The 25,000-nt window shown below is 26.7% G+C and overlaps 1 protein-coding gene across 3 annotated transcripts in view; it reads right to left on the reverse strand.

Moving 5' to 3' along the window:
• The window catches only part of LOC136071939 (uncharacterized), a 200,667-nt gene that overhangs the window by 119,474 nt on the left and 56,193 nt on the right, over positions 1-25,000 (reverse strand). For 2 of the 3 annotated variants that reach the window (XM_065797810.1, XM_065797811.1), the window contains 4 exons: positions 24,323-24,439; positions 24,078-24,197; positions 11,409-11,558; positions 6,997-7,312 (listed from right to left, as the gene is read on the reverse strand). In XM_065797810.1, the coding sequence (XP_065653882.1) occupies positions 6,997-7,312; positions 11,409-11,558; positions 24,078-24,197; positions 24,323-24,439 (703 nt within the window). The remainder of the gene's footprint in view (positions 1-6,996; positions 7,313-11,408; positions 11,559-24,077; positions 24,198-24,322; positions 24,440-25,000) is intronic. The other variant, XM_065797812.1, reaches the window with a different exon arrangement.

A 25,000-nucleotide genomic window follows, 5' to 3' on the forward strand; every position in this document is an offset into this window, starting at 1 on the left:
AGTGGTGCAAAGATAATAATGTAAATTTGTTGAAAAATTGTTTCTAAAGAAGTGAATCCTCCCAATTGTCCTGAAGAGTGCAAGATTGAAGATTTTTGGCCAATAGTTAAAGGAGTTTTTCGTAAGACAGGTGGAGTAACAAAAAATAAAAAGGACTTTCAAAAAAAGTGAATTAATGCCACCAATAAGGTAAAAAAAAAAGAAAATATCTACAAAATGACTGCATCAACCCGCTATAAAATTCGATCTCTTGTCAAACAGCCCATCAAGCCCCTTAAAATTAAATTGAAATCCTAATTGATGTAAACAAATTTAATATTAAAAAAATTGAAATAAAAAGAATTTATGGTTTTAGAGAAATCTCAACTTAAAATTGACCAGATTTTTTTGTGTCCACCTGATAATCCATTTAAACAAATACTTAAGAACCATTTCCTACGTTTTTTTTTTCTTCTTGCCTCTTTTTTTTTTGTGATTATCTAATGTATGGTCACTTTTGCCAAACAAACAAGCTAATAAAGCCCCTCTATATTTAGATGAATTTTTATGATCTTTCAATAAAGTAACAGCTTTTTAAATTTTTTCAATCCATTAATTGCAATCCATTAGGAAGTAAATGAAAATTTTAAAAACACAAATAAATAAAGTAAATACTGTTTTAATAGTTACTTTAATTGTCTTTTTTTTTTTAATTCATTTATCTCTTTCTGTTGGGATGGTTAACTTCATCAGATAAAGAGGAGACACTGTTTATTCGTTCATCACTATAATGCTTGTTTTCGGTATTTTTTTGTTTAGCAATACGCCTGCCTCTACCTTCTTCTGTTTCAACTGCCCTTGCCTTAACATATTGTTCTCTTCGTTTTTTTTAGCCGAGATGCTCGTTATTCAGCTGATTCATTTGCTCTAGCTCGAAATTTCCGTTCTATTTCTTGAGCAAGACAAGCTAATTGATCAACTTCAGTTTCCAGATTTCTTTTTTATATTTAGCTTTCTTCTTTATATTTATACGTTTATAAGATTTTTTTTTACTTGTTTTTACTTTTTTGTTACTTTAAAAACTTTAATTATTATTTATTAATTACAAATTTACACACAAATCAATAAAGAAAGTTTCTTTAATATTGTTTCAATAGTTACTTTTAAATGTTTTTTTTTAATTTATTCTTTTAATATTGTTTAAATTTGTAATTTAGTTTATTTTCCATCTAAAATGTCATCATCCATTCCCAATCCAAAATGTTTCAATCTTGATTGAACAAGTAACTCCATAAATTACCTCCATTTAATTGTAAGTTAATTTCTGCTTTAAAAGCATTGAGATTTTCAAATGAGCTAAATTGCTACTCAAAATCCAGTTAAAGACATTTTAATTTGACTTTTAGAAATTGTTTTTTCCTCTTCTGAATTTGAAGCTGTAGCAACTTCTTTGTTTATCACTTTGAAAAAAAAACCTTGTTGGTATTTGTTTTGGGTTCTTCTCTCACTTTTCAACTTTCACTTTCAACAACTCTTTTTTTTTATCATTACTTTTTTATAAAATTATCATGATTATGTCAATAACAATTGACAAACTTTTATTGACATTACAATTTTGCAAATGCTTTTTTGGTATTTATAAATTTTAAACATTTAATAAGCATCAAAATACCACCCAAAATGCCCCAAAATCCAATATATAAATAAATATTTTTTTATCTTAAATAATGCTAATAATAGTCCATATATTTTTTTATACTGTTGTGCATTCTGGATTTTTAATAAATGTTACTTAAATTGGAGAAGAATTTATAAAAAAAAAAAACGCAAAAAAAACAACAAACTTTTAATGCACATTCAATAAAAGAAACAAGTTTTTGCAAAATGTTCAACAATTGTTTAAACTTTTCTCACGTTATAAACAAGTTTTGTTTTAACCTGTTTAAAAGTTTCTAAAATAAAAAACTGACAATTAACATTGCAAAAATCAGTAAACATTTAACTTTTATAAATTATAAAGAAATCACAAAATATAAAAGTTGCAAATAATACTAGATAGAAAATAAGCAAGGGCCACAAAAAAGTGAAAGTTGTAAGTGAAATTATTAGTGAGAAACTATGAAAAAGTGGTAAAAAAAACAAAATAGAAAAATGAAAAAAATTATTTTTGAGAAATTCAAAATAGTCACATAACTTGTAATGAACTTTTTTTAATTTTTAAATATTTAGTTTTAAGATTTTACATTGTACAAAAGCAAACTCTGAACTTTGTTTTATTACTTTTAGTTAATCAACTGGCAAATGGATTGGATATTTTGTAACACATAATTTTTAATCAGCTTCCTAAAACATCATTAATAAAGTCATTAATACTAGTTCCTAAAAAAAAATAAAAATAGGAAAGGTGTATTAAACAGCATTGTTAGTGTATTTTAAACAAAATCAAAGGTTCCTAAAACTCTCATCAACTAAATAATAGCTTGATACAATAACTGAATTGATTGATCAAAAAATTGAATTTAAAAAAAAACATACACAGAGTGTACCTTTACAGTTAAAAAAGCAAAAAGACCTTATAATATTTTTAGCAGGAGTAGCTGAGTTATAAAACTGAATAAAAAAGGAAAATAACTTATAAAAATAGATAAAAAAATATGCAATACTATTATTTCAAATTTCAAAGTCAGGCAACTGCTAAAGAAAAATAAATAGAAAAAGATATAAAAAAATGTTAACATTAAAGTCAAACACTCATCAGCATCAGCAATCATCATACATATCATTTCTAAATTTTGAAAAAAGTATTGTTTTTGTAAAATAAGTTTTGAGAAATTTATTATACTATGCATAAGTTAAGATGTAGAATTGCTTTCTTCTGCTAAATGGACATGAAAAAAAACTTTTTCAATTTAAACAGCTGTTAAATAAAAATCCAGCATACACAACAATCCTTAAAAAAAAATATTGACTATTATAATTATATTTTAAAAAATTAACCTTGTGTTCAAAGCTTACTTACCTATTTTATATATGTGTGTGTGTGTGCGTGTGTGTGTGTGTGTATATATATATATATATATATATATATATATATATATATATATATATATATATATATATATATATATATATATATATATATATATATCTATATATATATATATATATATATATTAAATCTGAGTAAATCAACAGTTAGTTATACGATTCGTCTATATCGAGAATCTGGAAGTTTGGAAGACAGAAATTGTCCAGGTCCTTCTCGCATAACAACAAAAACTGATGACCGACGTATAAAAACCATTAGTAAGCGTAATTGAATGTTAACTGCTCCACAAATAACAGCTATTTTCAACTGTGATCGAGAAAAAAAAGTTTCTGTCAGTACAATCAAACGAAGATTGCAAAAAGCTAATTTGCATGGTCGTGTTGCTATCCGAAAACCATACCTACGAAAAGTTAGTCGACAGAAGAGATTCCGTTGGGCACAGCTCCACAAAAATTGGAGGATGGATAAATGGAAACAAGTACTCTGGACCGATGAGTCAAAATTTGAAGTTTTCGGAAATAAGCGAAGAGTTAACGTTAGAAGATCTGCTGAAGAAAAAATGCTAACTCAATGTCTGGTTCCAACAGTAAAACATGGTGAAGACTCTGTGATAGTTTGGGGTTGTTTCTCTCTGGATGGAGTGGGATATTTGCATAAAATCGATGGTATAATGAGAGCAGAACTTTATAGAGATATCCTGGAAACAAGTGCAATCCCTTCGGGACTTCGATTAATCGGAGATAATTTTATTCTGATGCATGATAATGACCCTAAACATACTGCATTATTATGTAGAAATTATTTAGAATCAAAAAAAGGTGAAAATGTATTACGCGTAATGACCTGGCCTCCCCAAAGCCCAGACCTCAACCCCATAGAGTTACTATGGGATGAACTGGATAGAAAAATTAGAACTGTATGTCCAACATCAAAATCTCATTTATGGAACATTATAGAACAGGAATGGAATAATATTCAAAAAGAAACAATTAGAAAATTAATTGAACGAATGTTGAAAATAGTTAAAGCAGTTATTAAATCAAAGGGTGCTTTTTTTGACAAAAAAAAAATTTAATTATTATAATGGTTTTTGTACATTTTTATTACATAAAACTGACTAATAATATATTTTATATTGAAAATGTATAAAAAATATAATTTTTATTAATATAAATTAAAAATTCTATAACGTAATTATATATAAATTTTGCTTTTTCGAAAAAATCTCCACTGTCCTAACTTCCGTGAGCGACAGTATAAATATATATATAAATATATATATATACATATATATATATATGTATATATATATATATTATATATATATATATATATATATATATATATATATATATATATATATATATATATATATATATATATATATATATATATATATATATATATATATATATATATATATATATATATATATGTATGTGTGTATGTATATTTATATATATATATATATATATATATATATATATATATATATATATATATATATATATATATATATATATATATATATGCAGAGGTGAAGACTGGATTTTGAGATGTTTGAGTTTTGACACTAACAGGCATTGTGCAATCTCAAAACTTTTGTACATTTGTACTTATGTCAAATAAGAATGTTTTGCAAAATTTTTGGTGATTGAAGTTGGGAACAAAAAAACCATAATTTTTGGGCCCACCTAGCCCTTGATGTGGGAGCAACGAGTTTGTAAAATATTTTCTTTACTTTTTTTACCTAAATTTATATACATGCAATAATATCTTAGTTTTCGGTTTTTATGACCCTGCAAAGTTTACAGCCCCATCAAATTGAGAGGGGTTAAATCTTTATATGGTCATAATTTTCGAAAAATAAGAGATTATTGCATAAAATTTAAAATTTGTTGATAAATTAAGATAAAAATAAAGAAAATATTTTATTAAATTGTTGCTCCCACGTTAAGGGCCGGGTGGGCCCAAAAATTAGGGGTTTTTTGTTCTTACATATATACATACATTCATACATGTAATATAAATGTGAAATTATATATACACATAAATATATAAAATATATAATGTGTGTATATATATATACATATATACATATTTATATATATATATATATATATATATATATATATATATAAATATATATATATATATACACATATTATATATTTTATATATTTATGTGTATATATAATTTCACATTTATATTACATATATATAGATATATATATATATATATATATATATATATTATATATATATATATATAAATATATATATATATATATATATATATATATTTATATATTTATATGTATATATATATATATATTTATTGTTCAGTACTACGCTTAGTATGAGTAAGATCGTATTTTATGTTTTCGACGTTTTTTAAAATTTTGTGCGAACAAAAATTTTTAACGCAACTACAGATTTTTTGTTAGGTAAGAGATGTTCAAATGTAAAGGAAAACCACAAAGGCGCCTAGTGGCAGCCAGATTTAAAAAATTATTAAAGAAAACATATATAAGCTTCAAAATATCTAAGTATAAAAGCAAGATGTAGCAATAAAAAAATACTTTGTCAAATAAAAGCAAAAGTTATACAATAAAATATAACATAATGAGTGTATTTAAAGTTGCTGCAAATATGTTAATTACCAAATTTAGTCAAACAAATTTTAAAATCCAGATAATAAATAGAGTTATAATATGATGTTTTAAAAAGTGCAATATTTTATGTAAATGTTATTTATTTCCATCGATTTTTTAAACAACATTTTTCTCTTTATAATTTTTTTTTTCTAATTTACATTCACGTCTACTTCAACTACATCATTAGAATATTCATTAAAACTTTAAGTGTATATAAACAGTTTTAAATTGTTTTATAATATCTATATAATGGTTTAAAACCATTATGACATTAAAATTCTGACTTTGGTTTACTTTTGTCCAGTCACTGGCCCACTATATATATATATATATATATATATATATATATATATATATATATATATATATATATATATATATATATATATATATATATATATATATATATATATATATATATATATATATATATATATATATATATATATATATATATATATCAATTGTTAAATCTAATTAAATATAATAAATGTGAATAAACAATGTTTGTTGTGTCAATATATAACACTAAAACCAATAAAGATTAAATTGAGGAAGATAAAATTATCTAAATAGTTTTTTTATACAGGACTACTCCAACCGTGTTAACCTTTAAGCATACCAAAATAAGAAGAATTTCAGTAAATTTCAGTATTATCAAATGTCCTAATTAAATCAGAAATTAAAATATAAACTAAGATATTGCCATTAAAGTTAAATTTAGTAGCTTAAATAATGAACTTTTGAATATTTCCCAAAAAAACAAAAAAAACAGACCCCTGTATTTTTTTTCCAAAAAAATGACCAAACAAACCAAAAAAGCAAGAACCAAAAAAACACACATATATATATATATATATATATATATATATATATATATATATATATATATATATATATATATATATATATATATATATTCATATGAGCCATATTTTTAGAAGCTTGATTTTACAAAGTTATGAAAAATATGGCTTAAGTAAAGATATTTAAACAAATTTATAAAATATTGTTTCACAAATTGGTAAGTAAAAGATAAACATTGTTATATATAATCAGCCCTCGGAATTATAGTTGGCATTCAGCAATGCTGACTTAACTGCCAACCTAAAAGTGTTTGAGGTCGGCAAAAAATGGCCAACCTCATTTTTGTTTCATGCTAACCCCTTTGTTTTAAAATTTTTTTGCGAAAAATGCTGACCTTTAATAGTTTGAGGTCGGCAATTTATTGCCAACCTCATTTTTCCTAATTCCGAGGGTTGTATAATGTAAATGGTTAAAACAAACGAATATAAAAAAAAAAAGATTTACTGATTCCAGTTGTAACCTGAAGTTGATTGTGTTTGATTTATGAGAATCTGTTTTTTCAAAGGATTGTTATCTGTACTTATGAAGAATTGACAAACACCTTTGCAGGAGCTATAAAATGTGTAATTTCCAGATAATTTAACTTGGAGCCAGCCGCGAATTCTTTGCCCATAATTATTACTAATATTTGTTTGGATGTCAAAGTTTGAAAAAATCTTATAAAAGTCAGGAAATTGTGGGTAATTAAGACTATTTTTTAAACTTTGTATGCTGTAATCATTTGAAAAATTCAAATAAACTTCTTGAATCAATCTTGCAACTATAAAAACAGATGAGCATTTAAGAAATAACAAATTGATAAAAAAAAAAAAAAAACTATTAATAATAAATAAAAATAAATAAATACTGCATAAACATCAAATTCAAAAATAAATGCTTTAAAATACATTTTAAATACTTTGATAAAATTTTTAACTCACCGATGGCATTTTAACAGTAATATAATATAAACAATGATGGGAAAAAAAAGAAAAGATTTTTTTTTTATTATTTTTATTATAAAAAACCCCTTATGATTAATTTTGATCAAAATTAATAATATTTCACTCTGCTTCATTTTATCGTCATAAATTAAATATAAAATCTGATCTTGAACGATCTGGAACCATCCGCTGGAAAACTGCATTAAATATTTATACTAATAAAAACAAAATTGATTAATCTTACATTCTGGCTTAACTAGCAACATAAGATTGTTTTTCATTATACCATCACTAGAAATATACCTTTACCCACACTTAGATAAATGTTTTATATCAGAAAACTTTAATGTTAGAGTTTTTTCTTCTCCAAGTTGTAAATCAAGTAAAAATCAAGTTGTCAAGTAAAAACAAAAAAAAAACTATAAAAGTTTTTAAAAATTTTTATAAAAATATTTTTTTAAATAATCAAATTGGAATTAAAAATGGCATAGCGGGTAATGCACTCAAATCATAAAAGGACAAAACCATGATATTAAGTTTAACATAATAATAATAATAATAATAGTAATTAATTATTTTGACTGTACTAATCTAAAAGGTAAATCCATTATAAAAATACCTCATTGAATTGTTTAGTTTTATATATAGTGTTGGTCTAAAAGCAAATGCAGCAATAATTTTGGCATCATAGATATGTAAATGACTTACACTCATGGATAAAAATTATTAACTATTAACCTGGTAATAAAAGAATATTATGTTTTGTCTATTATTAATACTTTTTTAGTGTATACTGCTAAAAAAATCCCAAAGTATAGAACTACAATAATTTGAACATGTATAGGTGGCCAATTAAAATAACGGTGTTCACCTGTATGTGATCATTGTATCGCAGAAGCAATATAAGTTATTTTCTTTGTGACTGGTGGGGCACAACTTTTTCCAATGTATTACTCTCTACATTAGGTTATTCTGCTTGATGTGGTTATGACGAAGCCTTATGACTAGGCTAGACCCACATGCTAATTTCAATTTGCTCAATTAAAATAATACATGATCAAATTATTATAGATACCATTATATTCTCATAGAAACTTGTTGATAAAGCAAACAAGCCTTAAAGCAAAAATTCTTCACTTCTCAGGTGAAAGTGCAACTTTTAAATCATCTTTGAATTGTTGTGTGAAAAATATGATGAAGATTTTTGTAATTTAAGTCATCATAAGAACAGTAAAAAGATTTTCCAAGCATCAAAGAATGTTTTCATTAGAAAGGAAGGATATCTTATCATAGGATAATAGATAACTATTGCAGAAGTTAATGTTTTTTAAAGGTTTCAAAACAAAATTCTATTTACTTATTTTTGAACTAAAATAATCATGAATGTAATATTACCCAATGTAACAAATTTTCACTTTTGTTTTGTTCCTGTGTTTTCCTAACTCGTTTGGTCTAGAACAGAAAGAAAATCACTGTAGTTCCAGAATAAACTTCAGCTTCTGTGACTATGACTATGAAATTTAGAAAATCGTGTATTTTCAAGAAAATTCTTGATTTGCTTTCAATGCCGAGCTTCCTCCTATAAAATTCCTGAACTGCTATAGTTGTCCAGATGTTTCTACAATTCTCCAAAACACTCAAGAAAGTTCAAGAAATTTCGAGAAACTCTCAGAACTTTCTAGAAAGTTCCAAAAGTAGCTGTACAAGTATAAAAGCACAGATTCCAATTCGTGTTATTGCAGACTGAAAGGATAACACCTGATATCACAGTACAAGGATAAGACTTAATTAAATGACAAGTAATACGAGAATGAATTTTAGTAGATACCACAAGAAACACAAGCGCCCATTATAGTATTTATAGAAAAGAGAAAGAGAAGAAACATTACGTTTGTTAATTAAAAACTCAAGAACCTTGCTTATGTATCTTTTTTTTTTATGATTTTTTCAGCAGACTGGAATTTTCAGCAGACAGCAGAACTGGAAGCTCCACTTAAAAGAAAGTCGATACACTTATTTATCACCTCTATTCTATCCTTGAATATCATAGACCTGCCCATGAAATTTAATAGCTATTTAATGAAGAAAATTTTAATGCTCAGCTGCTAGTTTTGGTTTTAAAATAATTTCAAAACCTATTTTTTAAACCTAATAATGAGGGTTGAACTATTTAAGGGGACACTGAGCAAACATCTTCAAATCAGCTAAATTTAATATTTGGCATCTTGTCCTATAAATTGATGTTTAAAATTCAGATACAAGACACACAGTTCAAAATAAAAATTTCTTCAGTATTGTCATATTTCCAACGAAATACAAGATAAATAAAGTTTTAAAATAAAATGTTTTAAATTTACTAAAGTATTGCGATATCACTACCAAACTATTGAAATATAAAAAAACACCGAACTATCAGTAGTAATGATATTGAAAGTGCGATATCAAAAAACTCAATTTCAATATCGAGTGTTTGAAAGTGAAAACATTTTTTCCAATAATGAAAATTGTTCCCATCACTACTGAAGTCTCTTTTGCCACTACCTAACTTAATATCAAAAAAAAAAAAAAAAAATTGGTAATAATAATACAAATTTTTTGAAATAAATTCAATTAAAAATATTTTGTCCTAAATTAAAAAACTGCAGAGCATAATAATTTTACCTGAACATTTGACATTTTATTAAAATTAAATTATGTAAATTTAATTTAAAATAATTCTCCACTAAAATTTTTATTAAAATTGAATTATACAGTACAATCTCTCTAATTTGAATCTCCTTAATTTAAAAATCTCCATAATTCGATTAAATGCAAAGTCACCGTGAAATGCATTCAAGAAAAATCAACTTTCTATAATTCGAAAATCTCTCTAATTTGAACTTTTATTTTTCCCCATAAAATTCCAATTACAGAGATTCTACTGTATTAAGTAAATTTCATAAAATAATTAATTTTCAATTATCTTTATAGTTTAATTTTTTTTTGCAGAGGTTATTTCTTTTATAAATAAAATTTACAGGTCTGTCTAAAAAAATTAATTGCGAGAATAACATTGTTTTGAAGAAAGTGACACTTAAGAGTTGATAACTGCCACTGATATTTTGCCAATCAAGTGGAGCGTTTGTAAAGTTAATGGGTTTAAATACTGTAAATAGCAAGTTCTTTTAATTGTTTGTTTTAAGTATTGGTTATAATTCTTCAAAAAAAAATAGTCAAACAAGATTTTATAATATTGTATGAATTTTTTTAAATTAATTGTTTGTATTTCTCACAAGTGTTGGAGACTTGAGTTTGAACTATATTTATTTTTATTAATAAAATATTTAAAAAAAAAAAACATAATTTTGATCAAGCCTTGATACATATTTTGTCTTGAGGGAAATAAAAAGCCAATTTAAAAATGTTAATTTTTTTGTAAAAATTTCAAAAGGGTGGAGTATTGTAAAAAATATGAACAATCATTTAAGATAGTATATTTTGTCTTGTAGGCAGGCTAACCAAAAGAGGTGTTTGGTTCTTTTGATAACAACCATAATTTAAGTTTACACTATCAAACACTTTCAAAAGATACAATTCAATACCATACTTTTGAAAGTGTTGATATTTAAAAAACTTACTTTCAATTTCAATATCATAACTTCGGTAGTGACTGGCTATTAATACCGACCAGAATATAATACCAACTTTTCTCACTACCGCATTCCCTTAAAATTTACCATGCCCTGAAACTTTTATTACTAAAACTATTATTATAATTAATACTAAATAATTATTTTATTACTAAAAATATTATCATAATTATAAAATATATATTATTAAAATAAATATTATTAAAAAATAATATTTTATTATTAAAACTTTTATTACTAAAACTATTATTATAAAAAAAAACTAATAATAAAATTACTAATGTATTTTTATAAAAAGGAATACCTTGGCACCTAGCGGATGTATAGTTAAAAAAATATCCAATAATGCAAGCGCACTTATAGTTGCCATTTATTTGTTTACAAAATCCATTACTATTGTCATCATCATTATCATTACTTTTCTTTGAACAAAAAATAAGGCACTCATTGAAGACTAAAAAAATAATAACTTTTTGAAAAAAGATCTGACAAAAAAGCTATATATACAATATTTATAGTGAGAAGCTATAAAACACTAATTTTTGCTTTAAAAATCTCAAAAATGCAATTAAATAATAATGAAAAATAATTTTAAATTGTTAAATTTTTAGTTTGAAAGTTGTTTTTCATAAAACTATAAAGTCATAAAAATATATTTTAAAGTATTAGCACCATTTAAAAATACTAAGTTTGCGTAGTTATACATAAATATCCTATGTTCTTCATAATATCCTTAAAAAATACTAGTTTATAAGACCTATGTTATATTCATATATACATATATATATATATATATATATATATATATATATATATATATATATATATATATATATATATATATATATATATATATATATATATATATATTCATATATAAAATTATTTTTATCATTACCATTATTGCCATTATTTTTCAAAAAGTAATGATTATGATGATGACAGACCTAAGTCTTAAAACAAAAACAAAACTTAAACTAGAATAAAACTAACCTAAGTATAATAAAAAAATAAACATAAAAAAACTGGTCTCAAGATATCTTGAGATTAGACTTTAAGTTTCAAAACAATATCACTAGTATTATTAAATGTGACAAACCAGCTATTGTATACTTGATTTACAAGTAGTAAAATGAATCATGCTGCAGATTTCAATTAAAAAGTTTAATAAAAATTTTAAACAACAACTAGTGACAGAGCAAGACAAATTGTTTTGTTTTTTTTAATAAACATTGACATTTGCGTCTTTCATTTATTTATTATTTTATATTTTGACGAAAGTCTAATATAAGATGTATGTGAAAATAAATGAGTTTTATTTTGAATAACTTTAATTTCAATTAACTTTAAATAATAAAGGGAGTTTTATTTTCAAATAATTTTTACATTGTTTTATTGATAAGTTATAAAATATATCAAAGATGCATATTGAATCTAATTTTTATTTTTTCAAAACTCATTGATGCTTATTGAATTTAAATTTTATTTTTTCAAGAAATAGTGTCTCAATAAAAACGCTCATCTTAGGCAGATGTTAAATGCATCCGGCTACTGTCTTGTAGAAGGCCTCCTAGGCAAAGACTTAAGGGGTAAATAGATTCTATCTGTTGACCAGCCTTGCACCCTTTCTTTATCTATTAGGTATTTTAAATACATCTTATCAATCACATCTGCACCAGGCAGATGTATTTAAAATACATTGTTTCTAGTTTAGGATGTTAAATGCTGGATCTTCTTGACTCAATGCATGGGTTTTTCTTATGTCTCTGTTTCTATGACTAGGCAACTCATTCTATTATTTCCTAATGAGGGTACAGCTTTAAAACTCAGTTTCATGGTTCTAGGGTCGGCTGGTAGTCAGGTTTCCCAAACTCTGTGGTAATTCTCAGAGAGGCTGATTCCATCAACAGCTAAAAAATATAAAAGTATTGGATGGTGTCCCTGTTTCTACTTTTGGTGTGCATTGCCAAGGCCACATTTGGAGCCTTTTGCTATGGCTTAGGGATTATTAATGATAATGAGACAATTGCTTGGGCTATTAAACAGTGTACTGAGTACTATCTATGCTTTGAGACAAGTTCTTTAACAAATTTAAAAATGAATAAAGTACCAAAAACAATAAAACACAAAAAAACTATAGTCATCACCAAGTTCTCTAAACCTATCATTCACTAACATTCGTGAAGTAACTTTTCTTCTGTTGAGTCTTTACATTCATAAGAAATCACCCATTTGTCGAGAAACTAGGTTTGAATCCACAGACTATTCTTTTATGTGCTTTTGTTTAGCCCACCTTTATTCTATCACCTTTCTCTTTATTCTTAATCGCTCTCCTTTATCTCAAGACTGCACACTTTTTAATGTTATTTATGACTAAATTGACCAAGCCCTCACTCTTTATCCTTTAGCCAATATTGTTGTTGTTGGTGACTTATATGCTCATCACAGTGAATAGCTTGACTCTAGTGTCAGTGACTCTACAGGCATTAAGCCCCACAACTTTTGCCTTTATCAATCTCTAATCACTTACCTTTTACCTAGACTTGACTTACGCCTTGTTTCTGATCCTAGTCAGTGCTCAGTTTCTCCACATTCACCTTTAGGTGCTTCTGGTTACAGTTTGATCTCTCTAAAACTATTATCTCATTCTTCTTCATCATCTGAATCTCCCTATCATCATACTATTTACAACTACCTTAAAGCTGACTGGGACTCTTTCCATGATTTTCTTTGTGATGACCCTTGGGTAGAAAGGGTCATCATGAAGAAAATCATGGAAAGAGTCCCAGTCTTTCCATGATTTTTGTCTTCCTGCTGACAAACGTGTTCCTTACATAAATTTGTGGATTCAGGCTGGCATGAATTCTTTTATTCCCTCTCGATCATTCCGGATCAAGCCTCACTCTTCTCCATGGTTTTCCTCACATTGTCCTGCTGCAATTGCCAATCAAACACGTTACTTCTATATCTATCAGCAAAACAATTCTCCAGAAAACAGGCGTCTGCTTATTACTGCTAGAAACCATTGTAAAAAGGTTTTGTCTAATGCCAAAGCCTACAATTCTTAGCTCATGAAATCTTGTATTTCATCACAAAAATTAGGCTCTTGTGACTTCTGGAAAATCTTTAAACGTATCGATAACAAGGACAAATCTGTAATTCCACCTCTTTTGTATGGTTCAGACTTTGTCACCTCACCTAACGACAAAGCTGAATTGTTTGCTAAGAACTTTTCATCAATATCATCTCTTGATTCCATTAGTTGTGTTCTACCTAACGTAGCAGTTAAACAGGTAGATCCATTGCTTGATATTCGCATCACTCCAGCTTCTGTATCTAAAGTGATTTCCTGCTTAGACTCTTCTACAGATTGCGGCCTGGACAACATACCTGTTGTAGTCTCGCAGAAGTGTTCTCTGGCAATGTTATCCTTATTTTAAAAAATTCTGGAGAGCAATCTGACTCGTCTAACTACCATCCTATTAGTCTTCTTCCTATCATAAGCAAGGTTTTTGAACCTTTAATTAACAAACACTTAATCTCTCATCTTCAATCTAATAACTTACTTTCTGATCATCAAAATGGATTTTAATCTTCTCATTCTACTGCTGATTTGCTAGCAGTAATGACCATAGGTTTTATCTTGCATTAGATAAAAGTGGAAAGGTTAAGGCCATCGCTCTTGACATTTCTAAAGCATTTGATAAGGTTTGGCATGCTGGTCTTCTCCATAAGCTTTCTTTCTATGGTGTATCTAGTACTATCTTTAAGATTATTGAATCCTTCCTTTCCATTTGTAGTATAAAAGTTGTCCTTGATGGACAGCACTCTTCTTCATATTCTGTGACTTCAGGGGTTCTTCAAGATTCAATCCTTGGCCCTATATTCTTTTTAATTTACTTTAACGATCATTCAGATATTCTCATATCTAAGATGGCATTGTTCGATGATGATACTACCATTTATTCTTGTCATGATAAGAAGCCAACACTCTCTGATTGCTTGAAAGGGGGCATTTGAGTTTAAAAAAAGATCTCACTTCTGCTACAGCATGGGGCTCACAGTGGCTGGTGAATTTTAATTCAGATAAAAGTCAATTTTTTTCAGAAAATCATTATCGCAATGCGTTAGATCTTCCTATATTTATAAACGGTGATGTACTCGATGAGTCATCTACTCTTCATCTTCTAGGATTAACTCTTACTTCTGATCTTTCTTGGAAACCATATATCAAATCAGTCGCAAAATTAGTCACTGCTAAGGTTGCATCTCTTTATCGAGCTCGTCACTTTCTTACTTCGGATTCTATTCTCTATCTCTATAAATCTCAAATCTGGCCTTGTATCGAATACTGTTGCCATATCTGGGGCAGATCTTTTAACGATGCCCTTTCTCTTTTAGACAAGATGCAAAAACGCATTGTAAAAATAGTTGAATCTGGTCTTGCAGCCAACCTCGAGCCATTATCACATCGTCGTAATGTTGCTTTTCTTTTTCTTTTCTACAAATACTATAATAAGCACTGCTCTAAAGAGCTAGTGTCTCTTGTGCCATCTACTAAAATTCATTTTCATGTTACTCGTCATTTAATCATGTCTCATCCTTTTTTTGTGACTGTTCCTAAGTGCTCCAAAAACTCTTATTACTCTAGTTTTTTTCCTCAAACATCAGTTCTTTGGAATTTGCTTCCTTTATCTTCCTTTCCTGATTCATATAATTTGCAATCCTTTAAGTCATCTGTCAATCGTTGTCTTGCTGTACAAACTTCATCTTTTATCTTCTAGTAACTTCCAACTCTAACTAGTGGTTGCTTGCAGCCTTGTTGGAAGCAAAGATATTTAAAAAAAAAAAAAAATTCACGCATTTGGGTTCACTTTTATTCATTGATACCAAATAGTGAACTTTTCTCATTTTAGTTCATCAAATTAATTTTTTAAAAAATTTATAATAAAAAATGTATAAACTTGAAGATTTCATAATAAAATGGAACTAAAAATAACATTTGTTTTGACATTTCTTTTTTAAACCTTTAAAAATAATATCATATCAAGTATTTAATAATAAGTTAATAATATCATATTATTGGTGTTGTTAAACGCTCAATAAAAACTGAAAACTATAATCAACATAATAATTCTATATATTCTAATAGATTATATATATTTCAGAAAAACTTGAAAATGCTTTTCAAAAGTTTTAGAAGTATTTTTAATATGGAAACAAGCATTATATTAGGAAAAAAAATATAAGGAAAATAAGAAAATTAAAAAAAAAGCACGGTTTTGAAGAAAGCAATCATTATGTTTTACTTGTACCAACATTTGTGTGAAAGTAAAGAATTGTGACATTCGTTTTTCTTTGTTTTCTATCATAGCATTTTACTTTTTTACTAATAGGCGGTAGTGGTGTATCATAGCATTTTACTTTACACTATGTACTTTACACTTTGTACTTTACACTATGTACTTTACACTATGTACTTTACACTATGTACTTTACACTATGTACTTTACACTATGTACTTTACACTATGTACTTTACACTATGTACACCTTACACTATGTACTTTACACTATGTACTTTACACTATGTACTTTACACTATGTACTTTACACTATGTACACCTTACACTATGTACTTTACACTATGTACTTTACACTAAGTGATACTATGTATCACTTTACATAGTGGTGTATGATAGCATTTTACTTTTTTACTAATAAGCGGTAGTGGTGTAGTGGTAGAGCGGTCGCTTCATAAGCGAGAGGTTTCGAGTTCGATTCCCACCACGTCCCTGGTAGTACCGCGCTCAACTTGTTTCTCTGTGCAGCGGCCTTGTTTGTCAAGTTTCGTGTTTCAGAGTTATAGAGTTGAGAGAGGGTTATAACCACAAATAAGTAGCCTCCTCGTCTGTAGTGGCCTTCTGGGCCTTGGGGAGGTGAATTAACAAACAAAACAAAAAAACAAAAAAAAATTTAACTTATATGGGATTATAAAGGAGTTGAAATAATATTTTTGCAAACAGATGTCCCTACTTATGTGAACTACTTGTTCTTGCAGATTAAGATTTATTACTTTTATTTTGATACTATCACTAGAAAACCAAGTTTAAGAGTTTTTTTTTAAAAATTATTTTTAAAAATTTGATATAATAAATATAATAGAAAAAAACTATAAACCACACTTCAAACACCATAAAGTTAACAGCCTTTTTATGCAAACACTTTCTTTAAAACATTTTTGTGTGTGTATGTGTGGGAAAAGAGAATTTTATTTTTAAACAAATTATTTACAAACAAATCAACAATTAATAATTTTATTTCAAAAACTATTATTTTTTCAAGTTTTCATAACAGATTTATAGATCATATAGAATATTTTGAATTTAAAAAATAACAACTGCTTATATTGTGGACATGTGCTTATCTTGTGGGTCATTTTAATAAGTTAAATTTGCAACTTCAAGGCAAAAATGCTAATATCAATACACACTCAGATAAACTGAAGGCATTTTTTGAAAAGCTCAAACTATATAAGACTAGAGCTAGTAATGGAAGTTTGATCATGTTTCAAAATTTAAATAGTGTAATTGAAAATAACATCCTTCCCAAAGTTATAAAGACAGAATTAGTTTGTCACCTAGATAATTTGATTAATGAATTTGGTAACTATTTTCCAGATGTGAACCTTTTGAGCAGTAAAGTTATTTTATCACCATTTTCTTGTAATGTCAAAAATGTGAAAGAGGAGAACAAAGAGCACAAGAAGAATTTATAGAGTTAAAGAATGATACCACAGCTAAGGACTACTTCAAAATAACAATATTAAATAACTTCTAGTTAAAAATGAGGAATTCATATCCATATGTTCATCAATTTCACTTAAAGCCCTAAATAAAGAACGCAAAAACTCTAAAAAATTCTATAAGGTCTCCTCACAGAGAACCACAGTTGAAACTTAAACATTTCTATTGTTATAGTTTTAAATCACTTGGTTAAAGGTGCTTGCAACGAAATTACATAGCCTTCCAAACCACTGACTCATGCGGCTTTTGTCTGTGATGATTTTGAAAAAAAGTGAAATTTTCAGATAAATTTCACATTTCTCAAAATCAAAATATGTGGTCAAGTAATCTTCATTAAATGATTATTATTTGATATTTTAATTGAGTCTAACTACTTTATTTTCTATATCTATGACTAATTTCTGAATGAGATGCATGTTTGTTTTTTTAAGTATATGTACAAGGTCAACAATAAAGTATAAATAAATAGGATGTTTTTTTTTCAGTTTTACAGTATTGAATTTTATTGTATTATATCATGCATAAATAGTTATATTAACTAAGATAAAATATTTTTGTTAATAGTTTAGTCTATTCAAAAATACCTTATATAAAATATTATCCTGATGAATAAAAACAACATTATTAAAATGTTTACCTTGTAATAGTTTTCAAAAGCAAAGAGGTCCATGAAAATTTTATGTATATAATTTAGAGAACGGGTGAGAAAAGGTTGGGTACCACTGATCAAACATCGTTAGATTTTGTTAAGCTTTAGAATCTATCTAGGTCTAACATGTCAAATCAATCCTTTTATCTAAGAATAATGAATCTGTCTCTGATACAAACCTTATCATAGTTACCCTTGAAAACATATCAGATATTGTATTGAAAACTGCAGTTACTATAAAGAAGGTTAATTTAAAGGTATTTTTACTAAGATAGAACTCTACCTCAACAACCAAAATTTATCAATATAAAAAGATAAGTTGGAAAAGTGTAATGCTCAATTGAAGGAAGCTCTTTGCTAGATAAGTTGCTATAAAAAGTCATATGTTGATCATTTTTTTCACAATACCTCTATGCCTCAAATTTTTTTCTACCCACCATATTCTCAGAGAATCACAGAAGTAATAAATCTTTCAAAACCATCTAGATCAAATAGACTAACACTAGCCGTTTATCTACATACACATCACCAGCCAGCAACATATTCTCCTAATTTAACAAAAGTTCTACAAATCCCTAGTAACATCACTTTAAATTTTCTAGCCACTGATTTTAAACCTAATAATAGCCTAATGATCAAAATTTAATTTTGAAGAACAAGTATTATCAACACTTGCAATGAACACTTTAAAAACAACACCCAGAGCGTAGCAAAAAGAAAAAAAACATTAAGCGATAAAAAAATATAAGAAATCCTTAAGAAAAGTATGGATGAGTCAAGCAGCTCAGAAGTCTAAGTTTTCATTCTCTTTTAGCCAAAACGGAAAACCAGAATGTCAACTGAAACAACAATCCATCCTATTAGGTCTAAGCATAAGAGAGAAAATAGCTGTTGAAGCAAATTCAATTCAAAGTTGGCAGTGCTTTGTTACATCATTTTCTAATCTTGCAATCATCAGTTCAATGTAATTGTAGGGTTAATCAAGAAAAACAAGGTGCCCAAATATAGTAGAAATTTCAGGAGAAGCGCCCTTATTATCCATTCGGTCACTGGGATTCGAAACTTGTTTCATCACTTACTGTTAAATTAATACTTAATTTATTACTATTTTACTGTTTTAAGGTTTGGAAATGCAAATATTAAAAAATACAAAAATATTTAAAAACAAACATTTTTTTATGTAGGAAAAAAAGAGGAGGATGTTGCTATTTTGGCAAGTGGTTGAGATTGGTCATCAAACAATACAAAAAAAAAAGAGGCTTTTTTACCAAATTTTTTTTTTAATTATTCCCCCCACCCTCCCTTCCTCCCTAAAGCCAAGAAGGCCACTACAGTCGAGGAGGCTATTACATCTCATTATTGCACCAAATGTTGATAGTAACTACATTGTCGATATGCAGTGGTACTGTGATACGGACAAAACTGCTTCTGATGCAGCCATTTAGTCAAAAATATTGTTAAGTACTGTCAAGTTGTGAATGACTGTGCAGAGAGAGGTGTAAAACTTATACAAAACTACAAAACCAAAGTCAAGTACCCCACGCAGTTTTAACTACTACTTCAAATAGTGGAGGACCATTGCTTCTTGATGACAAAACAAGCTTCTCTTAAAGGACAAAAATTTAATGAACACTTAGTTATTTTTTTAAGCAGTGAAAATTATATCAATTTATCAATCAAGCATTGCAAATGGTATCAATAACAGAAGTTAAATTGCTTAAAACCACTTGACTATTTAACTCGGGGAACCATTAAATTAATTTTTTCAAGTCAAATTTTTAATACAATATAAATAAGATAGAAAATAATACTGTGTGAAAAGTTAAAGCCTTTATGTAAAATATTTGTTAAAATTTTATGCAAAAATACTCAAAAAATACTTTTTCTAAGTTGGGATACCCTAATATATATATATTTTTTAAAATACTTGTTATAGATATATGCTTTTTTTTTTTGCCCAAACCTCAATTTAAAAGTGATAATTCTAAAATTTTGCAGGAATGGGACATTGTATTAATGGCTACCATTTGTATACCAGTATGACAACCAACTTGTCAGAAAAAGTTATGCAGCTCTAGTATGCCCTTGAAGATCCGGTTGCCAATTGCTCTGGCAACAGTCCACAGCTGTCTTACATAGCCCGCAACTTTAATCGATGTGATGTCACTATGCAAATAATACCACTTATGGGAAATAAACTTAATCTAACAGCATTTAAATTATTTTACCCTTATACTCTTCATAGATGAATTCTTAAAATACCAGTGATCACAACATTGTCATTCTTTTTTAAAATCTTGACATGCATAGTATCCTTGCAAACATTGATTCTAACCCACTTGGTTCAGTCTACCAAAATACTACAACTGACTAAAAAATAAACGCCAGCCTTTGCATACAAGTCAGGTTTGCGGCAACAAAAATTAACAACTGCAAATACTCTACAACACACAAAATAACGCCAATGCTTACACAAAGCTGGTCTTTAATACCAACATCACACCTTGTCTGATATCATTGCTCAATTTGATGCCACCTGGAAAACTTACTATAGAAATAAATATAAATATGCTAATAGTAAGAATAGTATGTGGTAACATGCACATGGACTATCAACCCCAACTAACAGCTTATACTTTGGCAAGAAATTAACCAAATTGTTATCACCTTATTTCAACTGAATCTCTTTTCCACTAGAATTGCCCATCTTCAACTTTTCTAATGTCAGTGAACAACTCAAATGCATCATACCTACAAAAATTTATCAGTCACTACACAAAGAAACCTGGTGCTAACTCTACCAGCTAGCATATCTAAAAACATCCTTTATTATTACATTACTTCAAGTATTGAACAGTTATCTTATGTAAAAACATCCTTTAGATTACTTCAAATATTGAACAGTTATCTTATGTGAAAACATCCTTTATTATTAGATTACTTCAAATATTAAACAGTTATCTTATGTAAAAACATCCTTTATTATTAGATTACTTCAAATATTAAACAGTTATCTTATGTGAAAACATCCTTTATTATTAGATTACTTCAAATATTAAACAGTTATCTTATGTAAAAACGTCCTTTATTATTAGATTACTTCAAATATTGAACAGTTATCTTATGTAAACTTAAATTTGTAATATGTAAAATAATATGTAAAATTAAATATTTATTTCAATAAAATATTATTTAAAAAAAATTTTATTTTAGATTTATGAGTATTCAGGTAATATAATGGGTAATATTAAACAAAAGAATGAATTATTAAAAATTAAGTAAAATGACAAATTAATGATGTTATTGTTTACATTAAGTTATTGTTTACAAGTTTCATTATTAAGTAAATTAAAACATAAATATATAACCAATTTGTTTACATACTTAAAAAAAAATTTAAAATGTTTCAAATGTTTCAAACATGAAAAGAGATGATCCAATTTAGATAAATAAAAACCTTTACAAAGATAATTTAATGATCATTTTTTTTCCAGAACAATTTTAAACTTATCACATTATTCTAAAGTAAAATAAAATTGTAAGCCAGAAAAAAAGCATTGCAAGAGCAACTTTATTTAAAAAAAAGATGCTGTCAGGATTGACTTCACTGCAAGAGTGAGATGTTACAAGACATTGTGTTGTTATGGTAATAAAAGTTTCATTGTTTATAATACAAACAAGGACCTTTTTTAATATAACTCATTTATTTTTTTTAGTATATTATTAATGGATCTAAGATTGATGTTTGATGAATTCTCCAAGAATTACCAAAATTGAGTTTGTACCTCTAAGAACGCAAAATTAATCTGTACAAGACAAATCAAAAAAAAAAAAAAAAAAAAAAGCGCTTGTATAAGCATTAGAAAAAAGAAGACAAAATCTTTTTTACAAATTTGCTTCAGTTTCTCCACTTTCATTTTCGTTCACAAAAAAAAACAGAAAAATTCATCCAGCTATTGACTCAAATGACTTTATAAAAAACAAAAAGAGTCAGTTGAGGGGGTTGTCAACTGACAAAGATGTTGAATTAGTTCAATAATCATTATAGATGCAAAGCTCGCATCTTAGACCAAAATATTATAGACGCAAAGCTCGCATCTTAGACCAAAAACATTAGCAAGAAAACATTAACGTCGAGCTGATATTTGAAAAAACTGAAATAGGAAATTTGTCAATAAGACTATATTTAAATGAAAAAGAAATGATTCATGGATTCCATGAACACCTTGTAGAAAAAATTCTGAAAATCATTTGGTACATGTTCTACATACTCTTCTTTTTTTTTTCTATTTTATTTGAAACTCTATCACCCTAAACTCTGAAAAAACGAATCTGAATCAGGTGATGATAAAGATAGAAAGGATACATTCCTGACCAGCAATACTAGCTACACTGATAAACTGATAAAATTGATAAACTTACTTTTTCATTACATGATTTGATTAGAAACAAATTTTTACTTTTTTAACTTAATCAAGATTTCTTTTGCTATTTATAGTCATATTGTATACATTTTTAAAGATAAAAAATTAAATAATAACTTTTATATTTCAATGTAAAAAATAAAAATAAAGTGTAAGCCTAATAAAACAAAGTAATCCTAACTCAAAATTCAAATTTTTTAATTCAAACCCCAAAATCATATATGATTAAAACTATTCCTATATTGTCAAAACTCAAAATTGTATATTTCCAAAATTATTATTATATTTTTAAAACTCAATATCATATATTTTTAAAACTATTCATTTATTTTCAAAACTCAAGCATAATTAGTACAATGAAAAAACTTAAGTTAGAAAACTTGAAAAACTTAAAAAAAATAAAACAGCTTTTATTTAACAGAGTTTGTAAAAAATAGTAAAAATCATAACTTTAGGTTTAATTGATTATTAACATTATAAATGATTTTGTTTTTGCATAAAAAGAAAAGATTATTTCAAGATGCTTAATTACCAATTAAATGCATTTATTAAACATCAATTGTTGGTGGAAAAAAAAATCCATGCAAAATTTGAACTTATATATGGACTAACAGAGTCCACACCAACTGATTGTCAAAAAGTTCAATTCATTAAGATATATTGTGATTTCAATAGATATATTGTGAACAAAAAAAGTAAAATTTTTTGTCCCAAACTCTTTGTTCAATTGTCAGTGTTAAAAACTGTGAACCTTAAATCATTTTTTAATTTGGAAAACTAGAGTTCTTGGATTCCAAAATACCAACAAAAAATCAATTAAATACCAAGGCACCACTAAGAGATTCATTCAATGCATTTATCAAACATTCATTGTATAACCAACGACATCTGTCATGCATAATAAAACTCCAAAAACTTTACATTTATTTTTACAAATACATCATTTTATTTATTACATTTAAGCCCCTTTTAAAACATTTAAATACCAAAAAAAGAATTTTTCATATTTAAATGCCTTTTTCCTCTGCTGGTTATTAGAAATCCATAATTTTCAATTGTGACTGTAAAAACACATCTTAAAAGATATATACAAACCTTCACATCGATAATTAATAGAGTTGTATATAAACCCAACTGGACAAACACATTGCAATGATCCATACATATTACTGCATGTAAAATTTCCTCGACACAATTTTGAGCATTCATCATCGCCTTCAAACATAAATTAGTATTTATATCAGTAAAGTAGATTAAAGAATAAGGTTAAGAATAATAAAGAAAATAGAAGAAAAAAAGCATTAAATTTTTTTCAAAATTTATATAGAAAATACTCTCACATTGGAGACTAGTGTAGTTGTAAGAAAATCCAACAGGGCAAACACACTGAAATGATCCATTAAAGTTATTGCATGTAAGATTATCACCTTTACACAAGTAAGTGCACTCATCCACATCTGCATAACATAAATAAGATTAAATAAAAACAAAATTAAATAACCTATTTTAAATGTTAGTCATATTTTGTTTTATGAGAGAGTCAAAAACTTGTTTTAAAAAATAAATTTGATTTTTATAAAATTATTAATAATACTAAGATGTTTAATATAATAGAAAACAAAGCTTATAATTAAAAAAAAATTAAATTTCCAGTAAAGTCTATTCATTATAGAAATAGTTTACAAAAAATAAAACGAAAAGTTAATTTAAAAAAATAGTACTTCTGTGTACATATATATATATATTACTTCCCTTAATTTTCATCTTTACATAAAAAATGTTTTAAATATTAAACTTAAGTTAAATTTCTTCTTCTTTTCTCAACAACTTTATATTCAAAGGAGAAATTTGATGCATCTTTATTCCTTATAAAGTTGCAGCTCTTATAAATTGCAGCCCTTAAAAATAGAAGCTCATCATTCAGTTAGGGGGTAAAAAAAAACTTTTTTACATCTGCTTTTATCTTATCTGTAGAAATAAGGTGAACTTTTAGGGAAGCTTGAACAATGCATTTAACT

This window comes from Hydra vulgaris, chromosome 05 (genome assembly GCF_038396675.1).
Source record: "Hydra vulgaris chromosome 05, alternate assembly HydraT2T_AEP".
NCBI classification, from domain to species: Eukaryota; Metazoa; Cnidaria; class Hydrozoa; order Anthoathecata; family Hydridae; genus Hydra; species Hydra vulgaris.